The sequence below is a fragment of the Rhagoletis pomonella genome, unplaced genomic scaffold, assembly GCF_013731165.1.
Source record: "Rhagoletis pomonella isolate Grant_MI unplaced genomic scaffold, Rhpom_1.0 Rhpom_scaffold_00010, whole genome shotgun sequence".
NCBI classification, from domain to species: domain Eukaryota; kingdom Metazoa; phylum Arthropoda; class Insecta; order Diptera; family Tephritidae; genus Rhagoletis; species Rhagoletis pomonella.
The window spans coordinates 28,000,523-28,020,385 of record NW_023458564.1 but is presented as its reverse complement, the minus strand read 5'-3'; the positions used below and the strand labels follow the sequence as shown (position 1 = coordinate 28,020,385).

The 19,863-nt window shown below is 35.8% G+C and overlaps 1 protein-coding gene across 1 annotated transcript in view; it reads right to left on the bottom strand.

The window, feature by feature from the left end:
• Positions 1-12,969: 12,969 nt before the first annotated feature.
• The window catches only part of LOC118746203 (radial spoke head protein 3 homolog), a gene marked incomplete in the record, with an annotated part of 28,832 nt that continues 21,938 nt past the window's right edge, over positions 12,970-19,863 (bottom strand). Inside the window, 2 exon segments of the mRNA XM_036480024.1 lie at positions 12,970-14,042; positions 14,115-14,527. Coding sequence (XP_036335917.1) covers positions 13,523-14,042; positions 14,115-14,527 — 933 coding nt within the window.

Genomic DNA, 19,863 nt, shown 5'->3' with positions numbered 1-19,863 from the left:
GCGTAATATGCATGAAGCACTTTACGGACCACTTTTAAACACGACATGTTAAGTTGAAAACGTTGAAATACCACAAATTACAAATTAAAATCGGAGGTAAGCAAGCATCGACCACTTTCTGCAGGAAAAGATGCGCTGCGACAAGATATTAGCTCTGATCCAGCACTTCATGAACTTACAGGATTTTACACGAACTTGCAGGAAGTTGCAGGAAAAATGTTCCCGTACTCCAAAATCCTGTAAATGAGAGCGACTTTTGGAGAGTTGTGTAGAGAATGAAGTTGCAAGATTTTACCCGAACTTTTTCTTCTGGTAAATTCATGAAAAGTGTCAAGCAATCACTGGTTGACGTTTTTACAGGAAAAATGGTTTTTTTGTTCCCGTACTTTTTGTTGTTCTCACTTTTGCTCTCACTTCAGAAGTAATTTTGCTGTTTGACAGTTTTACAGGATTTTTCACGAAAAGTATTGGATCAGAGCTATTATCACTTTTTCGGCACCTGCAATACAAACACAAAAATTCTAAATAGTTAATTAATAAGACCTATTCTTTTGAACACATTTCAAGAGTGGTTGTATATTTTTTGTTAACGTAGTGCTTAATTTGCTATATTCAAATATGGCTTGAGAAATTGGTGAATCGAGAAGAAAACACGTTTTCTCACTGCAAATTCACAACTGTCAAGTCATTGTTCTTCGCCATATTCTTTGCGCAATCTTGTATTCTATCGTTCTTGATTGACATCTGTCAATGTGCACTGAGAGAAAAATTCATTAATTAATATTTACAACATTCCCTCTTAATTGATGATCAATGTCAGCAACCATTTCCAAAGTGTTAATATGCTGTATTTTTAGTTTTCCGCTGCTTACGAGTTCACGTACAAAATGATGCTTGATGCTTATATGCTTAGTTCTTGCACTGTAAGTACCCTTTTCAGTAAGATTGATAGCGCTTTTATTGTCGCAAAAAATGGTAACATTTGTGCCACCACGATCAACAATTTCTGCTTGCAATTGGGTTAACCAAATAGCTTCTTGTGCTGCAGCGCTTAAGCAGTGTTTGCATTATTCAACTTTGCGTTCAACAATTGCGTTCAACTCAACGCAGGGTTGCACGAAAAAAAAGTTGAATGGCTAAATGTTGGCTGGCGACCAACTTTGTTGAAAGCGATTAGTTGAAAGGCCATTCAACCAAAAGTTGAATGCAAAGTTGAACAATGCAAATACGTTTTTATGGCGAATATTTTGATATTTTTTCATATTTTGATATTTTTAGCCATTCAACTTTTTTTTCGTGCAACCCTGCGCTGAGTTGAACGCAAATGTTGAACGCAGTTGAACAATGCAAACACACTTTTAGCGCCATATATTCCGACTCCGTAGTACTTAGGGCCGCGGTAGGTTGTTTCTTACAAAGCCAAGAAATAGCTCCCCCTTGCCACAAGAAAACATATCCTGTGCATGAACGGAAGTCACAAAAACTGGACCCCCAGTCAGCGTCGGCAAAGCCACATTATTTATTATATGCACCTCGCTTGTTAAAGGTAAGCTGGTAGTCCATAGTGCCTTTTAAATATCGCAATATTCGTTTAACGGCTTTCCAATGGGCTTGGTCTGGTTTTTGATTAAATTGGCTCACGTTTGCCACACTAAATGCCAAGTCAGGTCTGGTACACTGGGTTAAATATAAAATGCTTCCAACCGCTTCTTGATAAGGAGCTTTAGACATTTTTTCAATTTGCTCTGTCGATGACGGCGACATATCTCGTGTAAGTTTTTGATTGGGGTCACTTGGAATCTTCACAGGATCATAATCAAGCATATTAAATCGCTTCAATATTTCCTCGACATATTTTCGTTGAGAGAGTTTAATGACACCGTTTTCAAAATAGTATTCAATTTGAATGCCTAAAACATTTGTAGCATGACCAAGGCCTTTCATGCGAAAATGTTTAGACCGCGTTAATTTAAGCTGGTCTCGCCAGCTCGTTGTAAAATATAAGCAGATCGTCGACAAAAACTGCTACGATCACTATAGACTCGCCATTTCGTCGTATATAGATGCACGAATCCATTTTACATCGCTGGTACCCAGCTTTAAATAAAAATTCGTTTAATTTGAAGTTCCACTGGCGACTCGCTTGCTTAAGGCCATAAATAGCCTTTCGAAGTTGACGAAGTCGTCCACTTCCATCATCATATTCTTCAGGCTGACGCATAAATATGGTTTCGTTGACGTCCCCGTGCTAAAAGTCAGTAATAACGTCCATCTGATCAATTAGTAAACCAAATTTTACCGCCATCGCCATGAGCAGCCTTATTGACGAATATCGGACTACAGGGGAAAATGTTTCAAAATAGTCCACGCCTTCCCGTTGACTACACCCTTTGGCAACAACACGCGCTTTGTAACGCTCAGTTTTTCCCTCTTAATCCATTTTCCGTTTGAAGACCCATTTACAATTTATGCATTTACGACCAGCCGCCAAATTTACAAGCTGCCAAGTGCCATTTTGCATAAGTGATTGATACTCTGCATCCATCGCCTCCTCCCAATGTAACTTCTCGTCACAATTTAAAGCTTCACGTACGCTTGTTGGCTCACCATCAACTGCCATAGTTGCCAAATGTGTAAACTCGAACCTCTCAACCGGTTTAGCTGCTCTTGCTGAACGCCTTGGAAAATCTGACGCAGTTTGATTATTGAGGCTAACATCCGTATCAGGTTCATAATCTTGGTCATCATTATCTAATTCGAGACTGCTTTCACCGCACAAAGTGGTATCACCTTCATCTTTGCCATCCTGAGAATCGCCACTCAGTTCTTGATTAATATGATGTATTACAGCACTGTTTTGGCCGTGCTGCAGGCCGTTAGCTAGATTATCATTTGCAACATTGTCAAGGTCATGTTGCACACCCTTTTCTATATTTAAAATATTTTCACATGCAAGGTCGGGTTTCTTACCGTCCCAAATTTCCATGGGTGACTTATAGTTCAATACTCTTATTACAGTTCGATTTTTAATATATGTGGCTGCATTCACAGCTTCGCCCCAGAATTTCTTTTCTAGATTCGCATCTTGAATCATACAATTGGCTTTTTCACATATAGTTCGTATTGTCCGCTCTGCTAAACCATTCTGCTGGGGTCTATAAGGGACTGTAGTTTCATGTCGAATACCATTCTGTTCAAAAAATCGGCCGAATTCATTTGAACAGAATTCAGTTCCATTATCACTCCGAAAACGTTTTATTTTTAATCCGGTTTGGTTCTCAACTAAGTTTTTAAATGCACAAAACTTCTTAAACGTTTCACTTTTATTTTTTAGCATGAATACGAACGTACGTCGACTGTAGTCATCCACCAGTACTAACACATAGTATCTGCGGCCAATCGATCTTGTATTCATCTTGCCCGCTAAGTCCGCATGAATTAGCTTTAGTGATTGCTTGGCTCTGGATCCACTATTTGAAAAAGGTTTTCTTGATTGTTTTCCTTTACAACAGGCAACACATGCACTGATGTCTTCACCCATATATGAGATTCCAAACACACCACCATTTTTAATTTTTTCCATATCTGAACAATTCAGATGTGCAAGCCTGTGATGCCACCAATTTATAGAGTATTCAGTCTTGGCAACTAATGCCAAATTATTTGCAGAAAGAATTCCACAAAGCTTGAACAAGCCATTCTCGCGTAAGCCAAATGCCAGCAAATTATTTTTTCCATCGAGTATTTCACATTTATTGACAGAAAAAATCACTTTATAGCCCTTAAGCACAAGTTGACTTACTGATATTAAATTTGCTGTCAAGTTTGGTACACACCGTTTATATCTACGGCCAGTTGAACTGTTCCAACGCAACTCTATTGCCGTTATTAGCGGCCTTAATGTCTGAGCTTCCAAAATTCTTCAATTCAGTCATCCAGTTTCTATGCATAGTCATGTGCCTAGTTGCCCCTGAGTCGATGTACCAATCATTTTTGCTGAATTTTGCAGCAAAAAACGCAGCACTAAATGCAAAAAAATATATTTCGGCTTTCATTCACTTCAGTACTTGATGTTTTTGTTTGCTGTTTTTCGTTTTTCTTTTTCTTCTCAGGGCACTTATTTGCTTTATGGCCTTTGCGATTCTTTGCCAAATATGCAACTTCCGAATTAGATGCCGACTTTGTTGTTTCCAACAACAATTTGGACTTCACCATATCACTTGTAAGTTCTTTTACACTAGATTCCATGGCCATTATCATTGGTCGATAATCATCGCTCAAACCCGTTAACAAAAATATTGCCAGCCACTCGTCTGGAAATTTAAATCCAGCTTCATTAAGCCTGTGCGCTGTAGAAACAATTTCACTCACATATATGTCCGTTGACTCACAATTTTCTAATTTGGTGTTCACCTTTTTGCGCACAAGTGTCACTTTTCTCACTGCACCAGTGTCTTCAAAAATATCTTTAAATTTTTTCCACACCTCTTGTGGTGTAAGGGCTCCTTGCACATGCACAAAATTTGTTTTGTCAATAGTTAGAACTATTGCTTTTGCATTTTTCTTCACGTCTGTCTCTTCGCCTGTGATGCACTTCGACAAGTCTTCGATTGCTAGGTAGCTTTCAATTGAGAACTTCCACGATGAATAATTCTCCCTTCCCTTTAATTTCTCCATCGAAGACAGCAACGACGATGACATTGTAATTTCTGCAATTTGATTTGTATGCGCTGTTGTTGTTTCAATGGTCTTTTCAAATTTCTTTTGCGCTGCTACTGCAATTCCCGTCGTCTTTTGAGATCGGCTTAATATCTGCCATGCACAATGTGATTTAGATTTTTATGTGCACAACCAATATACATACATATAATAAACAGAACTGGTGGCAATGAATTTTTATTCACTAAAATCGAAGAAATTTTTATCTTTAACAATCTTTATTTGTGCTTTAACTTCTACTTATCTTTCTTAGGCATCTGGGCCCAAAACCTGAAGAAATTAGTGTTTTTGCAGTGGATAGAAAAAACGAAATTAAAACAGAGTAAAGATTTTGCGCTTCTATTCACTCAGGCAATTTATTCAGAAGAAGGAAATGAAAGAAGAAGCATATATACATGTGTTACAATTGACATCTGTCAGAGAAAAATTCATTAATTAATATTTACAACAGGGTTTTACTGTATGTTCGTAAACATATAACTGACAAAACCATAAGAACAAAGTAAGAGATACAGTTGCCGATATAGTAAATAGCAGCAAAAGTCAAAATTATGCTGTTGGCAACTTATCTTTATCTATTTATTGTTAATAATTTTCATTTAAAATATGGCTCGATCTATATCAGATATCACATACATAAATAAAAGTTTCAAAGCTTGCAAAAAGTTCACAAAAATTAATTAAACTTAATTAATTAATTTTCATAAAAATTTCGAAATTTATAATGAGATTTCCTGGAAAGATTTCGAGTATGCGGTTTTATAGCTCATTCAATTTCAGTACAATAAAGTGCAAGTTTCAAGCCGCTAAAACTTCTTAGATTTTTTTTTTGTGGAGGGTGTTGCGCATTTTCTTCCATATAAGTCAGTTTTGTTCATGCATTATATGGAAAAAAATTCGCAACACCCTCCACAAAAACAAATCTAAAAAATTAACGGTAATTTTATGCTATTTTTCCCTTACAGAGTTGCATGTAATAATGCATGCTAATGACCTACTCACAATGCCGCGTTAAACCATGACTACGTTGAGTAGAAGTTTACAGGTTGAAAAGAATAATGAAATCGAGAATACGGGAAAAATGTTGTCCCGGCGGAACATTTAAAATTTAATGCAAAATACGGGAATATGCTGAATACTCTAAATAAAATAATGATATTCTTGGTTGTTACGAATGACTTTAAATAAAAGAAAGTTACGTGGAAAAACAGAAAAACTTAGTTAAATTTTAATATGTAATCAAGAATCACTATTTTATTAATTTTTTTTTTAATATAATCTATGAATGGCACGTTGTACAGGAAGGTACATTTTATAATACTTATAGATTTAAAATTATTAGAATAAATATCAGTGCACCAAGATATTCGGTAAAGGAAAAACAGTGTGCAAATGAAAAAAAACAATGCTCAGTAATAACTTTGGCTCACTGGTGTTTTAGTTAGTTTTGGGATTATAGCGAGCGGCTATTGTTTCAGATCGAATAAAACACTAAAGTAACTCTTATTATCAGGGAACGGATTTTTAGGACCTAAAAACCTATAAAAAAAGCAAAATAAAATAACGGAATAGGCTGGAAAAGGCAAAATAAAATAGCGAAAAAGGCAGGAAAAGGCACTAGGTATTGCAAAAAAGGCAAAAAAAGGCAAAACAAAATAGCGAAAAAGGCAGGAAAAGGCACTAGGTATTGCAAAAAAAGCAAAATAAGGCACTAAAAAAGACAGAAAATACGAAGAACAATCAAAAAATACATTTATTTTAGAAATGTTTATATTACAAGTAAAAAGAGAAAAACTATGAACTAGTTTCATTATATGAAAAATTTGTACTTTGGATCTTTGACTATTTTATCCTTTCGAGTTTCTAACTCATAAAACTTTAATCTGTATAGTTGTAGTAACATTGAACCTCAAGATGCATTTTGAAGTTTTCTGGCAGCATTTTCATTAGATTTTCGCGAAGAAAAGCCTTGAATGTACTAAATGTGAGCTCGACGTAAGTTGATGCAAGTGGAGCCCAATTTAAATATGGACCGTTTGAAACGTTCATATTATCAGGAATAAGGGCGTTTTCCCTTTACAATTTTATCCACACCCCTTATTGTCTTCAAGCCTACGTTAGCTGAGAAAACGGCTTTGAATTTTTCCAACACCAATTTGGCAAGAGGTCCCTGCGCTTCTATAAGCCGCATGGGCATGTGTACATTTTTTAATCTTAACAAAAAAAATTGTAAATGCGACAATCGCTTTTTTAAAGGTAGAAAAGGCAAGAAAATTCAAATATCTTAAAAAACGAAAAAAAAGCAAATATCTTAAAAAAGGCAACATCAAATGTGTATATATGGAATCAGGGAAAGCTAAATCGTGGACATTCTTAATCGAATATACTCGTATCTCTTTAGCAGAAAAAAAGGCAATTTCCAGAAAATCCGTTCCCTGCTTATTATAATATATTTTCTTCTGAAAAATACCCAATAGATATAGCGATTTTGACCATATACCTAGGAAACTATGCATAATCACCAAAGTCAAAAGTTTCTTGCTTTTATATGCATATTTCCATAACCACTTCAAGGTATCAAAATGCCTAGAACGCGATGTTAAAGCTAATCAAGTAGATAATGAGAAGGTATTTTTCATCATATGCCATCCGCAAGCAAATTCATAAGAATTATTCGGGTGAATGCATTAAAGAAATACTTGCAGATATTATCTATATAAGTATTTAAACTTAGGTAAAACATAACACATGATATTTATGAATATATTTCAGTATTAAGCTCAAAACTTATTTAAAGAACTTCCTGAAAGACAATAATTAATCTTGTATTGCTAGAGACCTGATAACCCAAGATAATTTTTAAGATATTAAATGGCCTTACTCTACTCATAGTTTCGTACAGTGGGCCATGAGAAAACAGTAATTTTTAAGGTACAGTCCAACCTTTCACAATATCCGTCCAAGGGCTTTATTAGTCGTAGTCTGAAACGCCATAATCACTTAAAATTGCCGCCGTTTCATGGTGAGAGGCATTTAGTATCACGCTTTTAAACTAAAGCTTTCTTAACCCACTCAAAATTATTATACGAGTAACGATTCGGTACTTCGAGTCAGGGGCCGGTTGCAACTTTGATCCAATTGGGCCAAAAATGGTAATTTTTTATCGTTTGTTCCACTGGTGCCTTTAATTCAGATTTGGTCCCTTTTATGAAAATGTTTCCGATTATGATACAAAAAGTTTTCAGTATTTCATTATGCCAGTAAAAATGTATTTGGGTCGTTCTTAAAAAACATGACCATTCTGAATTTTGTAATTTTTAAAAATTAAGTTGGCCAAATATGTTTATAATTGGCCTCATGTGGTTACGGATGGTATCAACAATAGGAATCCATAACCAGCAGTATTTTTTTTAATTTTTGGAGTTTTTGGAGTTAATAAGTCACAGAGTGGACTGGTAACAGAGGGGACAAATTAACTCAAAAATACCATATTTTAGCTTTTTATTCGAATTTTGGAGAATTTATTTGTCCACTTAATTAATGTACATAAAATATTTATAAAAAAATTATAAAATAAATAAAAAATCACTTTACTCACCGTTTTTCAGCAGTAACAGAGTTGACACTGAATAAGGGTACGTACCCGGCATACAATTGGGTTCCTTACTCAACAACGCACTAAACAAGACTGAACAGTTCAAAACACATTTTGTTGATTTTAGCTAAGTTATGATGGAGAAGCATAAGAGAAATATACGCGTCATACGTTTAACAAACATTTTTCAATAAAATGAGTGGACGTAACAGAGGGGACCAAAACCTGGGGACACAAATTTTCTTCATAAAAATTATACAAAAAAATTATTTTTCATCATTCTTTTCTATATATGGTATTAATATACACAAACTGAATAACAAAAATTGTAAATATTATTTTTTTTCAATTTTATTTCAACTGAAAATAACTATTAAATTTTTATAAATTGGCTCCGGACACAGGTTTTTGCTAAACCTTTGACATTGAAAATATTTTTTAAGTTATTTTCAGATAATTAATTATTTTTTTTTTATAATATAGTTACGTAGAATCGATAATAATTTATAAAAATGCAGATATTTTTCTATTTTCTTTTTGAAGAAACAAAATATAAAATAGTAAAGTCTGGGGACACCAATTGGTCATGTTTTTTAAGAACGACCCATTTACTAAAATCCATGATACAAAAGGAAGGCAGTTGCATTTAAAAATTTTTGACAAAAAATAAGTTTTTGAAGTTTCATAAATTGTACAAAATTATGAGCTACCTTGCCACATTGATAGCAACCAAACAATACATCAGAGGATTTAATGTTGTGCGTGGGAAATGTTCGGTTATTTGTACAATGATTTTCCCATTTCAAAATAGGGTAAAATTAGCATTTTCGCAAAGAAAAATTTAACTCGTGTTAGGCCATCAGCAGTATTTTTGCGTAAAACTCCTTTTCGCGTTGGTTGCCTTCGGCCGCGCTAGAAAAAATAACCTCATCAGTTCAACTCCGGCTACGCCATCCACAGTATTTTTGCGCAAAATCCACCTCCAAATTTACAAAAAAAGTGCATATTTCATACCGCAATCTTTTTCTTTTAAACTAAAGCTTTATCCCTTGACTAGACATATATGTTAAAATTGTTTGATTCGAACCTTATTCGAACTGTCTTACTTATGCATTTTTCTATAAACAAAAACTTTATAAAATGAACCTGCAGTAGTTTTCATCTTTGTGGATAATTCTAGTCACAAATACATAATTTCGAGCTGATATGTATGTATATGCATATGTATATTTTTTAGCAGCGCCACATCTTTATCCGAAAATTCCGAGAATCCGAAAATTGGTACTGTTGTAGTGAATTTGGTAGAATGGTTTTAGTTAAATGTCATAAACTTGTTAAAAGTCAAGTGGTCGGCAACAACAACGAATGTCAATGAATGAGGGTGCGTTCAGAAATGCATCAAGCCAAAGCATCAGCCTCCTTTACTTCTAAACTGTAACTGATGGAAATGCCTTATTTACGCAACTAACCAATTATCATTTAACCGTGGTTGCGCATATTGGATATTTCCATCAACTATAGTTTAGAAATAAATGCATCTGATGCTTTGGCTTCATGCATTTCGGAACACACCCTGAAACTACCTTCTATTTTTGTATCATGCTAAAATCAACACTGTTCGCATGAAGTGAAAGATTTGGTTCTTTGACAACGCGGTTGACAATAATGCACGCAGTTTAACGTCTGCAGAATGTACATTTTTTGAACCATCTTTTATTAAAACTAAACTACGAGACAGATAAGAGTTTAGTTTAATCAACAATAAATATAATGCTGTCCAAAGCACTTCAATGGCTGGGTTTGCAATAGAATCACCAGTTATTTCAGTAAATATTGAATCCAAATTGTTGAAAATTAGTATGTGAAGTAGAATTTTGATGCAAAATAATATTATTATGAAATTTTTGGAAAAGGGGCGTGACCACGCCACTTATGATGAAATACTGTATCTTAGTAGCCGCTTCACCAATCCTTACCAAACTCGGGTGTGAGCCTTGCTTAGGATCTAGCTCAGAAACTTGTTGAAAATCTTTGAAATCAGGCAATAGCCACGCCCACCTCCCATATAATGGTAATTTACAGAAATACAAAAACTGTGATAAATCAGTAACTACTGAAGCTAATTGACTGGAAATCGATTATTGCAATGATCACTGAGCAGAAAATGAGATTATTATAAATTTTTGGCTTTTGGGTGTGGCTCCGCCCACTTATGACTAAAAATGGATATCTCGGTAACCGATTTATCAATCTCTACCAAGCTCGGTGCATTTAATAACCTTGGTACGAAAAAGTAATACGTTAAAAAATATTCAAATCGGACTAAAATTGCACCGGCTTCCCGTATAACGGTAATTTTCGGGTATAGGAAAATTGCGATATTTCAATAAGTGAGGACCTTCATTTACTCCAAGTTAATACTTACAACAATCCCTTAACAATAAATAGCAAACTAACAAACAAATCGTGGTGGTACAAAGCACAATAAAAATTGACAAATGAATATATGGGATGAGCCTGCCCTAAAAACTATGCACTGATTCTATTTCATAACAATAACAATCACGCTGCCAAGCTTTAACAGCGGCGAATCAGCTGCACCTGATAGTAGAAGGTTGAATAAGGAAAATGGATTAGCAACAAAAGCTTACGGGGTGTGCATAGTTCAGTGGTTAGCGCTTCTGACTTTGCACATCGAATACGCGGGTTCGATCCCTGCTGAAAGTCTACAAAAAAAGAAGTCTGAAGAGGAGATGTGGTGAACAGTGTTGCCACAACATTTTTGTTATTTTTACCAAAATCACCAGAAAAAGTTACCAAATTCAACAAAAAATTACCAAACTTATTTTAAGTGAGATTTCATGTAAGCTTAACGTGATTTCCTGCCAACGGCTTTAACCATTTTTGCATTAATCACTGCCCTGAACTGCAAGCACTTCAGTACCAATTGGCAGTATGTGGTGGACACATTTACCACCTTGGTAGGGCCGAGGCCTACCTAAACCTCTGACGTTCTCTGGATCACGACATCCGGTTGCAATGCAACTCCACATTGAACCATTGCTGGTTCTACCCGCATTTAGGTATTAAACCACAGCCACCCCGATACTCCCCAAAGGGGCCGTACCCATGAACAGACCGGAGTAATGCTCGCCGGCGAGATTTGCTGGACTGGCTCAACTCACCCTGACCCATTTAACTGACTCAGCTCACACTAGAACGACTTACACGACTACTTCACTCCACATTCATACTCCGTCTTGCTCGTCTCACAAGTCTAATCGCCTCGCTCGTGGGCACCCTCCACATCCAGGAGCGGTGACACCAGTTGCTCAACTTTCGACCGATCGAGTTGCTCGACACACATTCACCATCTTGCTCCGTCTTGCTCATCTCACACGTCCTACTCGCCTCGCTCGTGAGCACCCTCCACATCCAGGAGCGGTGACACGGCTCAGCTTTCGCAACGGATCTAATTGCTCAACTTGCGCACAACTTTTTCACCATTTCCAGCGGTTTCCACCACACTTTTCCTCCAATTACAACTGTTTTCACCATTATCTCCATTTTCACCATTTTCTCCATTTTCTAGTCGTGTAAGCCATGCCAGTGTTTGCCTCGCCTGCCTTGCAAGCCTTGCTTGTGTCACCAGACATCAAAGAGAAAAAATAAAAAAGCCACTTTAAATAAAGAGGTAGGTTTCAAACCCATTTTCTTATAATTTATTTTATGGTAGGAGAGCTTCTCCCACAATATAGAAGCAATTCTTTCGATTTAAGTTGTTGAAAAGTAATGAATACCCAAATCCCGGGATCCCGGGATTGTGATAACGACATCCCGAAAATCCCGGGATCGGAAAAAGCTGAAAAATTAACATCCCTAGTACGTACCCATCCGCCAAGCATCTTGTAAATATACTCATAAGATGGGGTAACACACTTTCACAGGAGTGTTGTAACATGGCCGGCACTAACCCATCCGGACCTGCGGACCTCTTGGGGTCAAACGTGTTGACAGCCCATGTTATCTTCTCCTTATCCACTATCTCTTTAATACAATTTCCCGATGCACGGGCTGGGATAGATGCCTGGAAGCTGTCTGAAACGTCAGTGCACCATGGGAAGTGTGCGTCCATCAAGGTTTCTAAGGATTCCTGGCTGGAGGTGGTCCATGAGCCATCTGGCGTTCTGATGCTATCTATAGCCGAATCGGTTTTAGAAAGTATCTTGCGCAGCCTTGATGCTTCATTTGTTGACTCCAATCTTCCACAGACCTTCAGGTATGGTTCTAACTTAGCTGATATATTTTAAAGAGATTCCAACTTCTTACAAGTCTTGCTAAGGAGGAATTAAGACTCGTCACAGGCATCCTTATAGTAAACTGTATACGATCTAGTTAATGGTAATGTGTGGTCCATGCAATTATCTTAATCTATCCTAACCTAACCTAGCACGCAAATTACTAACCTTGTTTTTATTTAGGTACTACATATGTTAATGAATGTAAATTTGTACAGAAGAAATCGTTTTATGTATGTATTTATATAATTTTTGTTTATAATATTGGGCTGACATATATGTACATACATATATATAAGTATAGTATAACATAAAAAATTAACAATGTTTTTGTTTAATTTAAAAATTTTCATTTGGTATTGCAAAATACATACGTACATAATTGCTTACATCGCCAAAGTAAGGATCGTCGACTACAGTTTCAATCATGAACATCAAAACAACATTAAATGCTTGATTTTAATGTTGATGGTTGTCTGCGAAATAAGTCGTCATCATCAGCACAAAAGAATCTAATTGAAAAGTTTGAAATTTCAAAGGTAAAATTTAATAGCAAAAAAAAATTGTTAAATCAACAGTGGAGATGGTTGCAAGGCAGTATTATTTAAAATATCGCATTCAAAATTCAAATAGAGGATTTTGCACTAATGATGACGATATGTAAATAAGTGTGTATGCATGTTTTTTGACCCGCTTGCATAATTTATTCAATTACACTTTGTACAGAAATCTTTTTGAGATACCTTAAAAGATATCATACGCATCCGAAAATAATGTAATTCCGAAAATTTGTAAATGTTTGTTTGCAGAAATGTATGTGTAATTGAAGTATAGTAATTTAAAGTTAAGTTGGTCTGTACAAAAAGTAAAAAGATTGATCAATCATGAGAAATTAAACTAATTCTATTGATCACATCTTCTTCGATAAGTCGTCACATTTATCCGTTTGCTCACTACTGATATCGCTCGATTCACAAGTGCGAGCCTCGTCCTTCGTTTCCTCTTCCACTATATCTTCACCACGCTCTATTACGGTTTCCAGCGGCATTTCTTCCTTGTAATCAGCATAAGCTGTTGCGCGCTGTTTAATGATCTCTTGTATGATGGCTGTGAGTATCTCACGCGAGTCTACAATATGCCCCACTTCTTCTGCAACTTCGTTAGTCAACCACGGTGCGACGGTCTTCATGAGGTGCTCTTTCTTTGCAGCATCGGTAGCCGGTTCGAGGTTGTCCAAAACTTCTGGTAATAAACCAGCAATATGACCCTGCAATAATTTGGCGGCTGTCACGCTCTTCTGCATCTCTTCATCCAATTCCTTTGCGATGGCATCTTGTTGTAAGCGACGCTCCTTTTCGGCCTTTAAGCGTAACTCCTCTGCTTCGAGGCGTCGTAGTTCCGCCAATTCGGCTTCCCGTTGAGCAAGGAATCTGTAATGAAGGTATAAAAATATAGATACATATGTAAGGTAGTTCTAATTGCAATGATTTGGCTTAAATTACTCGGCTTGTTTCTGGCGGAGCGCTGCAATCTCCCGTTCGTGTGCCACTTCCAACATGCTTTGCTCGATGCACGCATCCACAAGTATATCGATAATCGGTTGAGCCTCGGCATCAAAATGGAAAAGTTCACCTTCGCCGATTTCGGTGGCGGCATCAACGCCCACTTTGGCCGGGACGTAAGGTGGCTCTGGTGGTTTTTCGAGGAACAAATCGGTCTGAGTATCTACTGAGAGCTCTGGCGGACGTTGCACCAACTCTTCCAAATATTTCTCAGTTTGAATAACTTCGTGTTGTCGTCCGTTGACTGGTGGCGGTGTACCAAGGACGTTGCGTTGATTTCGACAAACTTTTTGCTTCCGTAAGGCGTGGCGTCGACGCAGTTCAGCTGCTTTATCGAAGGGATCAGAGTTTTCCTGAAACGGAGTTAACCGAAATTCCATAAATGTTAGAAGAATACTCGCATATTGCATATGTGGATTAGTTTAGTTATATTTTCTAAACATTTTTAGGTTTATCTAATTCCGAACTAAGGCTCAATCTCAACAAATATTTTTTTAGGGCTCGAAAATAACCGTTAAATCCAAGATTTTTATTTTTAAATAGTTGGAAAATTTTTTTTTCTATATCTCAAATCAAAAATAATCGCTAAATTTAGATTTTTTTCGGTCAAATTTAATCTTTATTTTGCGATTAAAATTTCTTGTATCAAAAACATTTTTTATTTTGGAGTCTGTTTTCTATAAAAGTTTTTTTTACTAAAAACTTAAATCTGAAAATAACGGTTATCATATGATCGAAAAAATAAAAATTTTTTTCCAAAAAAGAAAAATTATAAAATAACGACCGTTCAACCATTGTCTGTTGTAGTCTGTTTTTTATAGACGTTTTTTTTACTAAAAAATTATATCTGAAAATAACGGTTATCATATGATCGAAAAAATATAAATCATAAAATAACGGTTAAATTTCATCGGAAAATTTTAAAACCAATTTTAACGATCAAATTATGATTTTTATCATAAAGATCATAACCTTACAGTCCCTGCTTTTTTATTTTTGTATGGTAGGGCTGCTAGACGTCCTGGTTTTCCAGGATTTGTCATGATTTAGACAAATTGTCCTGGTGTCCTGTTCCACACTTAAATTGACCTGGTTTTTTAATAAAGGTCAATGCGGACAATCGACTAATTTTTAGTAGACTTTTGCTATGAAAAAAAGGTTTAGCTTTCTCTCATTAGTAGTCAAAATTCGAAACGGGACGATTTTTCTAACCTTTTTATTGGTTAATCTAAATTTTTTATTTTCAAATGCCAAAAAAGTGCAAGTACATGGCTGACTGATAATTTAAGGAGCTAAAATCACTTCTGAAAAACCTTTCTGAAAGTCATTGCTTTCTCCGACCTTTTTTGTATGGAGTGGCACAAATTGAAGGGCTTCTGCTTGTGCTACTCAAAGAAGAGCTACCAGAAAGGCTTTTGTAGGACGTACTTCAGAATAGAGATTGGCACTCTCTCGAAATTCAATTCTCAAGTCCAGAACCCGCCCATCCCGAAGTGTTTCAGAATTGTGCGACGGGTCCCGTGGGCGAGATTTCTATCGCTATGAAAAATTCACATGTGTTTAAAATTAATTTTAAATAATCTTCCGATTATTATGTTTTGCTTTGCTGGTACTTTTCGTCTCAATAATACATAAAAAAGTGCATATTTCATACATCGTTTTTAACGAAGATTTTCTGAAATTGCGAAGGTTGCGGTTTTATCGGGGGTGCCGGGAAAGGATTGTGGTCCCGTTCCACCCGAAAAATTTGTACAGGTCTTCTCGATATCGCCCATCCCTGCCAATTTGAAATCAGTACCGTGGGTCCCACGGGTCGCGATATCCCGAGCCCATCTCTACTTCAGAAGGCCTTTTGGAAAAATTCTTTTAAAGCTGTTTTTAATTAATAAAAATTATACTTCTTTAAGGAATTTTTTTAAGGTTCATGTCAAATATATTTTATTGAGACTTAAAATGCTTATTGATTCTTATTTGTAATGCTAATAATATAAATATATACTTGTGTACATTCGCGTAAATTGTAAATAGGAAACCCCATTCTTGAAAGCATGCAGGGAAGCACTTTTTCAGTCCTTATTGGGTAAGTCTTTTACAGGCCTATTCTGCGTTGGTAACAAAAATTTTGTTACCGGTTAGTAAAGTTACTGTCAATTTTTAAACACTTTTCGTATTCTCCACACTCTTGTAACCAGTAAATTTTGTTACCATCTCATGAGCAGGTAACAAAATATTGCCCCGTGAAATATGCAACACCAGAATTTCAACAAAACTCCATAGCTGAATTGCTGAATAAATTAAAACGTTACCAAGGTAAATAGAATTGCGGTTGCAAGAAGTGGTGACAATTGTTGGTAACAAAATTAGCTTGTTACAAAATGTTCGGTTACAAGCAGAATAGGCCTGTTTGAAAGGCTTCACTCAAGACCACGTTAAAGGCGCCAACCATTTTTCCAAGCTACTTCACCGTCAAGAGAAATCTGTTCTTTTATGATTAAAAAAAATTTAAGAACTTGAGCGTTTCATCATCATCAATCATTCAGTTCTATGGATTGTGCCACAAAACTACATTGCTTATAATATCAGAAAATACTAGAAAATATTGCAACGCCAGAACCAAAGAAACTATATTTATAGGGAATAAGTGTCCTGGTCGATGGGTTCAAGACAGCCCTATTGTATTGGGATAATCGTTGATCAAGTGCTCCTCCTTAGCTTCCCAAAGGCTCTGAAGCCCAATCAGACGGAGCATCGCTTTTGTTTGGTTGAGCTCCATGAAATCGATCCATTAGAATTGTTCTGGCAGAGCACGTGTTCATAACTTCTCCGACCAAAATCTGGACATTTTCATACAGAAATATGTAATGGATTGCTGTCTCGCCATCTCCAGCCACATCCTTATAAAGTCGTGTCATTATCACAAATCTGTTGTGGAGAGTAGACAAGTTTAGTCCTGTCCACTGTCGACATGAGTGAAAACACATTTCATGCCTCGTTACCCACGTATGTAAATGCACCTGCCAAACTCTCTCAATTTGTATTAGTTATTTGCTTGGAAGATATGTGGGATGATATTTCTGTTTTTAGCCGCCCTTCTAGGTCAACATTCAATGTTAAAGGGAATGTACGAAATTAAAGGGAGTATAAGATATTACATGTCTATACACACGGGCATAGGGAGCAATGCGGAGTATTCCTAAGCTCACAATGGACTTAGTGCTCAACGAGCAACCATGACAGCCAGTGGCGTAACTATACCATCTGAGGCGCGTGGCAAATTCTTGGGATTGGGCTCTCCCAATAAAAATCGCCAAGTTGTAATTTAATTTTAATAAACCATTTAAGTAGTTACCCAACACTAATAAAAATATTGCGTGCATTTTAGTTAAATATCTAATAAATTTTATTTTCAAGAGCATGGGTTTACACCTATATACCATTTATAATAAAATACCCATTTAATTTTGATAAAATATTTACAGGGGTAGGCACTCGTAGTGTTACCAATTAAAAATGCTATAATTTTGTAAATTTTGATTTTTTGTATTCGAAAACATCAATTCATCATAAGAACTACTCAGGGTTTAGGAAAAATGCATTACTGTTTGGTGTAGCCATCTTTAGCGCGGATAAAGCAGCGAGTCTGTCCGGGAATGCTTCACAGAATGTACGAATGTGGTCTGGTGGTCCCAGTGGCGGCGAAGAGGAATCTTCAAGGCGTTGATTGTCTCATATATTTTAGCTGGTACTTTGGCGTTGAGAATGGACCATATGGCAAAATCCTTTGGGTTTAAGTCCAGTGAATATGGTGGCCATGGTTGCGAAGAAATGAAGCTGGAAAATTTTCTTCTAAAAAACGTTGGATTTCGCAAACTTTATGCGATGGTGACGGGTCTTATTGAAAAATCCAAAGATATATACCGAATTGTTTTCGTGCCCAAGTTAACAAAGCATCGTTTAAAACCTTTTATCGGTAGATATGTTGATTTCCCTTTACGCTCTGTTCAATGCAAAATTCCACTACACTACATTCGTGCAACATGTGAAGCATTCCCGGACAGACTCGATGCTATTATCCGCCCTAAAGATGGCTACATCAAACAGTAATGCATTTTTCCTAAACCCTGAGTAGTTCTTATGATGAATTGATGTTTTTGAATAAAAAAATTAAAATAGACAAAATTATAGCATTTTTAACTGGTAACACTTCGAGTGCCTACCCCTGTATTAATAAAATTCTTTTCTCCGAGCTTTCTGCTCCGAAAAATAATCTATAACATCATGAAAGTTTAAAGATAGAGGCATAGAATATTCAGTAGACAGAATCAGTGATCGGACTTCTACCACATTGTGGTAGATCTACCACTTTTACCACACAAGGTCTGAAATCTACCACATATTCGCATTTTGGAGTAGTAATAATTTAACTCCACATGATTTTCCTTATTTTTTTTTTTAATTTTAAGAGCAAAAATTGTCCAACACTAAATACTATGTGATAACGAGTAGGGACACGATATCGAACCGAAAGTATCGATATAATACTCATTTACAGTATCGCTGTAAAAATATCGGGTACCCATTATAGTAATAAAAAGACTCTATATTCCAAATATCGATACAAAATTCAAAAAATTAAATCTGAGTATTGGTCTCATTTTCTAATAAAGAATTAACACTTTGCACTTTAATAAGTACATCACTGAAGGCGTGCCACATTGCAACCTAAAATAGTACAAATTTCAGCGCTTTAAAGCGCAAAATATATCCATATTGCTTTACATATATAGGGTATTCACAGTTTACTTTTAAAGTTAAAAGGTGGTAACTTTAACAAGATAACACACTAGAACTGTGAGCAACCCTTCACACATGTGTTTCAAATAGTCAATAAAACAAATATAGTCAGATATATATTTAAAAATCTTTCAAATTGCGCCCACCTTATGTTTTTCTGCTCCACTTTCCATTTTAGCTGATCAGAGATCAGTTTAACACAAAACAAAAACATGAGACAAAGTCGAGTAATTTTGCCCAAAAGTGTTATCTCTAATTAGTATGGGAACCAATAACAAACAAAGTTACCACATGGTAGAATGTTTTAAAGTTACTAGGTGGCAAAATTAACACAGTAGATAATATAGAACTGTGAGTACCCTAATAAATTCCAAAGTAAGTAAGGTTATAACGAAATAGATTTGCAAGAAATGGAACCCTAGCTAAGGCTAAACCCAACTAGCACCAAAGTAACAGAAACGGAGATGTTTTATTTGCGTTAAAAATTTGTTTAAAAACAATATTAACCACAAAACTTTCAATAGACATTTTAGTAAGGTAACGTCACGTCAGATACTTCGGCTGATAAAAAAAGCAGGACAGATTTTAGCCCAGTAAAATTAGATAAATTTGGTACGAAAATTGAAAAAAATTTGTATCAGCGATGTTTTGATGCAGTTTAGTTCTATTTGACACGTAGATCATGGATCCACAGTCCTGCCCCTAAATTTCATTTGGCAACATTCCGTCATCTTGGAATTAAGTTTTATTGGGTTTTTGGCGATTTGCAAGCTTATTTTGCATTTTTCGTAAAAAATGGTTTAATACAAATATGCAGAGAATTTAATTTCCCACATTTGTTATATAGAAGGTTTTTTAAAAATAGCATGTTTTATTGTAAAAAATTAGAAAAAAC